General features: G+C 33.8%; 1 protein-coding gene across 1 annotated transcript in view; it reads right to left on the bottom strand.

Moving 5' to 3' along the window:
• Window positions 1-9,623, bottom strand: part of LOC147834296 (uncharacterized) — a 340,821-nt gene that overhangs the window by 26,083 nt on the left and 305,115 nt on the right. The window contains exon 5 of the mRNA XM_087279750.1: window positions 7,071-7,150. Within this exon, the coding sequence (XP_087135876.1) occupies window positions 7,123-7,150 (28 nt within the window). The 3' untranslated portion in view covers window positions 7,071-7,122. The remainder of the gene's footprint in view (window positions 1-7,070; window positions 7,151-9,623) is intronic.

Raw genomic sequence — 9,623 nt, 5'->3', positions numbered from 1 at the left:
TACTAGGTTACCAATACTACAGTCAGTTGCTCTAATGCTGGGTTCACACCAAATGCAAATTTAAATATTCACGGCAAGTAGATTATGTACAATGGCAACAAAAACAAATTGCAGAAGTTTACGCCAGGCGGTGGAGATGATGTGGAATGCATGACGTGTTTGCCACAAACCCTGAATTAGCCTTAATCACATCTTCCGTGCAAGTTCAAGAAATTAAACTCAACGTAAAATATTGTATGAGGCAAAAAAAAAAAAAAAAAACATCTCCTAAGTAATCTAGAGCAAGTGACAATTCTTTGCATCTGATGTGAACCTAGCATAACAACTTGATGGAAACACATATTCGCTATTGAGATTTTCAATTTTCCATATTGTGCGTTGAAAGGAGTTGCTTCAAGTTATGATGAACACCCAGCTATTGTCAGAAATCTCAAAATGTGACATGTTACGCACTTTTCATCTATCATTGATGTGTCCAAATGTAATGCTGGGTTCACACCAAATGCAGAATTTATTATTCATGTGAGTAGATTACACACAATTTCAATGCAAACAAGAATAAAGGTGAATTATGCACAAAGTGTTTGTTACAAATTCCTCAATAGTGTCTGTTGTGCAAGTTCAAATAATTCAAGAGAAAAACATCCTATGACTAAACAAAAGCAAATAATGCAGTGCTCCGCACTTGGTGTGAACCCAGCATAAGACTCATGTCCTCATGCATTATCAGTTGGAGTAGACATAGTAGAATGTACCATTAGAAATGTCATTTCCTGTCAGCAGTCCCATTTTAATTCTAATAAATACTAATCTTACTGCCACCTTCCTTCCGAGATACTGACTACTGCGTTTTACTGTATCTAATAAAAATACATATGGGGAAACCTCACAAAAGACATATCAAGGTCATATTTCTTCCCTAAAATAAATTACACAAGTAAAGGTGTATTAATATTCTTTATATTTTTGTAATTAGTATGTTGTTTATTATTTATTTAATTATTTATCGTCAAAGCAAAATTGATGACTGTATTTGTAAAGATTACATTGGAGACCTGAAAAATTTATTGTCATTTGAAATGTTAAAGCGGTCCGTTTTCAACTGAAGGGGAAAATTTGTGGGGCAAAAACATCCCCTGAGTAATCTAGAGCAAGTGATACAATTCTTTAGGCTTTTTAACGTTTTCTTCAAAGCACTCGGTTTTTTACCAATTTGTCAGCATTATTATTATTATTTTTTTTTATATTTTATTTTTACCGGAAAATCTTACAGGTCAGAAAAAGTATGTTGTTTTTCATTTGTACACTGATATATCTGTTACACTGCATGATGGTGGAACCTTTATTTTTGACATTTTCACAAAAGAGAGATTGCGTTAATTAAGGATATATCAAATTAAATTGTAAATTTGATTTGATGAGGCAACACTGTGGCGCAGTGGGTAGCACTCTTGCCTCACAGCAAGAAGGTCGCTGGTTCGAGCCTAGGCTAGGGTCAGTTGACATTTCTTTGGAGTTTGCATGTTCTCTCCGCGTTCACGTAGGATTCCTCCGGGTGCTCCAGTTTCCCCCACACAGGTGAATATACAGTATGTGAATTTGGTAAGCTAAATTGCCCATAGTATATGTGTGTGAATGAGAATATATGGGTGTTTCCAGTGATGGTTTGTCGCTGGAAGGGCATCTGCTGCGTAAAACATATGCTGGATAAGTTGGCGGTTAATTCTGCTGTGGGTACCCCTGATTAATAAAGGGACTAAGCCGAAAAGAAGAAGAATAAATGAATAATTTGATGTGAAAAACAAAAACAGAATTTCATCATTGACCCATGTGCACAGAAAAAATGAAGTCTGCTTAAAATTTTCATTAAACAGGTTTTATTCTCAAGTTTTTATCTTATTTTTAAAAATTTTAGTATTTTTCATAATATATATATATATATATATATATATATATATATATATATATATATATATATATATATATATATATATATATATATATATATATATAACAAATGGGATGAAAAAAAAACATGTAATTTTTAAAGGCTGCCTATGACTAATATGTCAATGTTTATTATTAAATTTTATTTAATGAGGTAACAAACAAATTTTTTTTAAATATGACCTTGAGATGTTGTTTTATTATTGATTAACTCACATTTATTATAAATATAAAAAAAATCGAATTCCTTAGCACACCTGAAGGTCTGTCACAGAATAGATCCTCCCCCAGTGCTGAATGTGCTGTTGAACTGACCATTAGTGGACGATGCAGATCTGACCGACTGCAGCATCATATGCAAAGCGTTCAGACTAGAGAGACTGTTTCTGTTTCTTTGTTTATTTTTTTTTTTTCCGTTCATATGTATATTTGTTTGTTTGTTTTTAGCTCTACCGGTGCACAAGTGAAAGAGCAACTTGTAGTGCTGGATGTTGTATATTCTCTGTCATGTAATGAACTATTTTAGAGGAAAAATATATTTGAAATATGACTCCAAGGTGTATAAATAAATAAACATGAAAGATGTGCATTGTGTCTGTTTGCTCTTACTGAATTCACAAAGGTTATGACTTTTTTTTTTTTACATTTTTTTCAACACATTTTTAAATATAACAGTTTTAAGAACAATTTTTTATTTTTTTTTTGTCTTCGCCATGATGACAGAACATACAATTTTACTAGTAATTTTGGAAGATACTACCCAGCAGACACACAATGTCATAGGACTTTAAGGTTAGATTTAGGTTGCCAGTGTTTAAGGACAATGTTATTTTGACATCCAATAATGACGTGAAATGATGTTGGTATTTTGTTGATTTTATATTATGTTGGAAAGTGACCAAAATCCAACGTCGAGCCAACATCATAAATCAACGCCATATTGATGTAATAAAACTGACATTTGCTCATCAGGTATGGCAACCAAAATCTAACATCTGATAGAGATCGTTTTGGTAACTTCCACACAACATCATTAGACGTTGATATTTTGTTGTTTTTAGGTTGCGTTGGAAAGTAATCACAAAGCAACGTCTGTTTGAGGTTGGACATTAACGTAAGTCTGACGTTGGGTTTTGGCGTTAAACCGATTTCATTTCAAAACAAATTCCAGTATTCCATGACATTGGAGTACAATGTCAATCCTATGCCTTCTGGGTAGAATTCACCTTATAGTACGATTTAAAGGCTTTACTACACTGTAAAAGTAAAAATCACTAACTTGAATAAGTTAGTTTTAGCTTGTAATTAAAAAACAAAAGTTACTTTCACTTAATGAAAATAGTTAGAGTAACTCAAACTGATTATATCAGGCAGAACTTAAACCGAATAAAATAATTGTACTTTTCTTTGTAAACTTAAAGGGCACCTGTTTTACCCCTTTTTCAAGATTTAAGATGCATTTTTTTGTGTCTCCAGAAGATCAAAACACCTATCAGATTACTTATTACACCTTTCAGAACATTGGATTTTTCTGTCTGAACACAGTTCAGAAGCTGTTTTTGTGGCCTGTGCTTTTAATGCTAGTTCTCCCCGCCCACCGTTCCCACGTGCCTGTCAGAGTGCGCCTCAATCTTCGGCTGCGTCAGATAAACAGCACAGTGACAGACATGAGCAGATCTCGTTTGTGAGAAAATACTAGTAAGAACTTTCCCAATGATTATTTTATGTATTTGTTGTGGAGGTAATTCTCTTTCTCTCTCTCTCTCTCTCTCTCTCTCTCTCTCTCTCTCTCTCTCTATCTATCTATCTATCTATCTATATATGTATATATATATATATATATATATATATATATATATATATATATATATATATATATATATATATATATATATATATATATAGAGAGAGAGAGAGAGAGAGAGAGAGAGAGAGAGTTTTATATATATAAGACAAGTTAGGTTAATTAGACACAACAACAGTGGTTTATTCTGTAGACAATAAAAAAAATAATAAAATTAAATAAAAACTTGATAGGGCTAATAATATTGACATTAAAATATACTTTTTTTTTTTATTTCAGCCACACTTAAAGAAATACGAATATCTCTGGAAGAAATAATAGGGAAATACTGTGAAAAAAGTCTTGATCAAATTTTTTGATCCACATCACTTGTGACGTGAAAAATAACTACACAGGAAGGCTAATAATATTGCCTTCAACTGTATATTTTAACTTACTGATAATGTGCAAGAACATATCCATCTCATAATCAAGCAATCATTAGATATCGGCTAGCACACAGATGATATGGTAAACCTTTATATGTCTCCCTCTATTTTTATTTCTCCCTCATCTATGAAAGAAAGCCATATGCTTTTAGAAGATGAGTTTGAGCAAACAATGACAGGATTTTCATTCTTGGGTCTGAAAGGTTGCTTTAAATCTCCCGAGCTGTGAAAAAGCCAGTCTCTAAACATTCACATTTTCTTTCGGGCTTCATTTTTTATTGCATTTCCTTCTATTGTATTTTTCCTCCTTTCTACAGTATATCATCTCCACCTCATCTTTTTCTGCAGTCTCTCATCTGTCCCCTGATTCTCTCTGTCAGTATGTCTATATTTACCAGTGGTGGTCCTCCTACACGCTCTGAAAAACCACAAACTCCATGACACTTGATCACATTTTTAACTTTATCCTTCGACACCGTCATCACTCTCAGAGAAAGCGAGACATGGCAGGACAAGCTGCTTAACACGGAAATATGATGTTCTGTCACCAAAAAAAAAAAAAAAAAAAGAAGTAGAAAACATGCTTGTCGGGTTATGCTTGACTGGAAGAGTTTAATTGTGGGTTGCAGTGCTGAATTAACACTGAGGAGAATGAGCGCATATGCTTCAGTGGACATGCCGGTTCACAGACCTGAAGTAACACTTGTGCACATGGACTTATTGTGCTTTTATGCAGGACTTGTGATCTTTATGGCTGTGTAATACGGAAAGCATATATTTTGGCAAATGCTGTATTCTTATGGCAAATGTTAATATTTCCACCTCATTTCCTTTCATAAAGCTATTATACACTGGATACGAAACTAATGTCCATTTTAATAAGTTTTCATACAAAAAAGGACATTTTTTTTTCACTACATTTTGGCCTTTCATCCGCACTGAGACAACGAAAATATAATATTTGTTTCATAAAGCTTTTTTTTTTCACTGGATGCAAAATAAATTAATACATTTTCATAAAAAAAAAAAGGATTTTTCCTACCTTTTTCGACTTCTGTCTAAACTGATACTGTGTTTTTAGACAATGAAAATGTTTGTGAACGTTGTTACGGATTGTGATGTTATATTGAATGAGGCCATAATACTTATACAATAGACAATAGCTATGTTTCCATCCAAAGATTGGATCCTATATTTATGTGCAAAACTGAAATATGGCATAAAAGACGTTCAAATAAAGCAGCGTTCCCGTCCAAAACAAGAGAACAAAATTGTCACTTCCTGATTAACTGGCGCCAAACATCAAAGTAAAAATGTTAATTTATTGAGGTAGGAGAAGCTTAGTGAATCTTTTCCTTATTTAATAAACTTGCACCTCAAAAGACAATGCCAACACGCAATTAAGTTCTGAAAGTAATTAATAATAAAATAACAAAGGCATGGTAAAATAAAAAGGCATGGTCCGTAAAAATTCGCATAAAAATGCGAGTGTCGGTTTGGGCACCAACTGATTTTCAAACAGGCAAAACAAAACATAGAAGCAGAGGAAAAAGACAATGACTGTGTTTACAGGGACATCACTAATCAAATTATTATTAAATAGGGCGAGGCAGTGGCGCAGTAGGTAGTGCTGTCGCCTCACAGCAAGAAGGTCGCTCGGTCGCTGGATCGAACCTCGGCTCAGTTGGCGTTTCTGTGTTTGCATGTTCTCCCTACCTTTGTGTGGGTTTCCTCCGGTTGCTCCGGTTTCCCCCACAGTCCAAAGACTGTGCAGGTGAATTGGGTAGGCTAAAATTGTCCGTTGTGTGTGTGTGGATGTTTCCCAGAGATGGGTTGTGGCTGGAAGGGCATCCGCTGTGTAAAAAACTTGTTGGATAAGTTGGCGGTTCATTCCGCTTTGGCGACCCCGGATTAATAAAAGGGACTAAGCTGACAAGAAAATGAATGAATGAATTATTAAATAGTGAATTTTACTGCAGTTTGGCTCTTTAATGTAGCAATTTCATTCATGCCCATCGTGACAAACGAGATATTTGATTCGAGGAACTGCTAAAAGCGTGTATTTTTCATAATGTTTGTTACCGCAAGGCGAATGCGAGAAAAAAAAAACCTCCGCATTTCTCTGTAACTTACATGCTCTCGGAAGGTAGCATCAGAAACCCATGTGTGTCCACAACGGTAAGTTTGGTTGTGGTGTTTACAGGTTTACACTCGGGAGAGCAGCATTTACAGCAGATTTTTAACTTACGGTAAACTTTCTTAACTTAGAAATCATTTAACTAAGGTCCGTCTTTAATACCTGAAAGAGTACTGCTGGCCATACCAACTAACTTTGCCTCTGAATAAACAAACAAAGACCACTAGTCACTCTCTTACCAAATCTGTAGAGACAGGACAATCAACACCAACTGGATCCGCGTCTTTATTAAGAGGAGACGAGCAGCAAATCCGGATTTTATCATTTCTACATGAGAAAAGCTCTCGGGTAAACAATGTTCCTTAGACACGTATTTCTATGGCACGTCGCATGCACTGTAATCCACACGTGAGTCCAGCTGCACTCTCATAGAGTGAAAATTAAAACAAAACCTTCACTGCAGCAAAATAACGAAAAAACAACCAATTTCCACTTTTTAGTGAAAAATATGTGTCCTAATAATGTTTTTAGCAGCGTGGGACACATATATGACTGTTAACACCTCAAAAATGTGTTTTGGTGTTTCGTGCCCCTCTTATGCACACGGAATACAAGGGCTAAACCCTTTTCAATTATTTCAGTGTGGATGAAGAACTTTTAGGAAATGTTTGAGCATTTATTAATTTTTTTTCCAGACTAGCACAGACAGTCATAGTCTAGTCAGTGTAGAGAGTGTTATTTACAACATCATTACCTTTAATCCACAGCCTCGGCAAACGGAAAGGGTCCTCAAGTCAGATTTAAGCTCATCCAGTCAACACAGGCTCGTTCTTACTGAAAAAGAAATGACAGAGAAATATATGTTCTCAGCTCATGCAGGCACATAACAACACATTCTACATTCATATGAACTTCAAATATGAGAGGGGAATGAGAGCCTTTCCTAACATTTAGCAAAACTCAGGGGGTTTACATTCTTTTTTTTTTTATTTTTTATTTAACATCACATAAGAAGTGTAATACTGCACTGCATGTTTTGAAGTCACCAAAAGAAAAAGATAAAGTCTGATTGTTTGAGAATACTTAATTTTTTAAATATTTAAAGCATGCTTGTTTACATGTTAATAAAATAGGAAAAAAAATTATAAAAATACAACCCATGTTTTATTATGATTAATAATAATAATATTTTTTTTTATTTTTTATAATAATAATAATAATAATAATAATAATAATAATAATAATAATAATAATAATATGTATTCCTCTTCTTATTGTTCTTATTGTATTATTATTATTATTATTAATATTATTATTATTATTATTAATGCATTGACAACATACAAACATAATTTTACTACAAATACCACAAGAATTATGATTATTTATGCTTTTTAACACCATAAAAATATATCTTACTTTCATTAAAAAAAAACTAATAATACATAATTTAAACATTAGACTATATTAGATGGATAAGGAAGTCCATTTAAATGTTTTTTTTTTGTTAAATAGTCTCAGTCAATCAATCAATTAATCTATTACACCATTAAAAATATAGTGTTATAAGAATCCAGCTCAGCTTTAAAATGTTATTATAAAATCTGTCTGTTACATACAGAGAAATCAGAAAATTCACACAATTTATATTCCTTTATTTGAATGAACAGACCTAAATCAACCTGGTCTTTCTCATTTGAGTGATATGATGTCCTTGAGAGGTGCATTTCTTTCTCAAAGTGTGTGTTCTCTATAAGCAAGGTCTTCAACCTCAGCATGCATGTGTTCTTTACTCTCTGCAAGGCCGTCCTGCTTTAAACACTTTCATTTAACATCAAAAAATGACTTCAGAGAGGAGATGAAGCAATGTCTAGGTGATCTGAAGGAACAGAATTGTCTGCATCTTATAATTTGGTGTTGTGATAAATATATATCTTTAATGTGAGCTCACTAATGGACATAATTTCAAAAATAATAAACAGGATTAGCAAGAATTGTCACTTGAACGTGTGCAGTTTAAAAGTGCCGTAGAGTGCATTGATTAAATATGTTAAATATATATTTTTAAGTATCTACATAGTTGGGATGTGGGTTAAAAATCTAAAAAAAAAAAAGTTTTTATATGCATATTTATAACCCCAGAAAATACCACATACACAGAAAAGCCCTGTTTTGACCATATTTGGAATGGTCATGAATATTAATGAGCTCTGTTCTGATGCTCAGCAGCTCTTTTCCTGTATTTTGTGGGCAGAACTTTAACTTATTATCGGTCCAGCCCTCTAAAACCACCCCAGTGTCTAATGTGGCCAATTCATATGTAGTACATGGAGTAAATTTATACATATTTTATATATAATTATATATAGGGACTATATTTATAAATTTTTTCCATTTCCATTTTTTTATTAACCCCAGAAAATACCCCATGTTTAATGGTTATAAATTAATAACTGTAAACATACTGATTATTAGTTATTATTGTTTTATCCTTAAATGTTGATTGCTAAATGTATGCTACAGTACACTACATCTACACAATTTGTTTGCATGTTTGCTGTCCCACTTGCTTTTAAGCCAAATCAATTGCATATCATACAATGATTCATTTTCTTTTCGGCTTAGTCTCTTTATTAAGCAGGTTTCGCAACAGCGTAATGAACCGCCAACCTATCCAGCATATGTTTTACACAGCGGATGCCCTTCCAGTCACAACCCAACACTGGGAAACACCCATACATGCTTGCATTCACACACCCGGTAAATTTAGCTTACCCAATTCACCTATAGCGCATGTGTTTGAACTGTAGGGGAAACTGGAGCACCAGGAGAAACCCCGCCAACACGGGGAGAAAATGCCAACCGACCCATCCGGGGCTCGAACCAGCGACCTTCTTGCTGTAAGGCAATTGTGCTACCCACTGCACCAACGTGACACCACCAATTTGAATATCAGTAAAAACGTAAATGAATATCAGTGTGTCTATGGTCATCTTACTGAGTGCTCCTGTATAATTATGCTGGAAATAATGCAGAACGTGACAAAAAAAGTGGCATTTGAGGCATTTGAATCCATGTTAGTTCCAGGTGGAAAGGTAATTCTGGTTTTTATATTATTATTATTTTATTAGTACTACTATTTACTGTGTTTAATGTGTTTTTTATATGTGCTCTTTTTTATGTAAACTTTATAAATGCTTCAGCAATACATTTGTATAATTTATCATGCCAATAAAGCAATTTTTGAGTTTGACTCCCTCTCTCTTTCTCTCAGAAGCATAAGAACTGGCCCTGCCTTTCCGAGGCT

The sequence above is a fragment of the Danio rerio genome, chromosome 13, assembly GCF_052040795.2.
Source record: "Danio rerio strain M-AB ecotype USA chromosome 13, GRCz13ab, whole genome shotgun sequence".
Classification (NCBI taxonomy): domain Eukaryota; kingdom Metazoa; phylum Chordata; class Actinopteri; order Cypriniformes; family Danionidae; genus Danio; species Danio rerio.
Note: the sequence above shows the minus strand (reverse complement) of the source record. Positions and strands in the feature narration are given on the sequence as shown.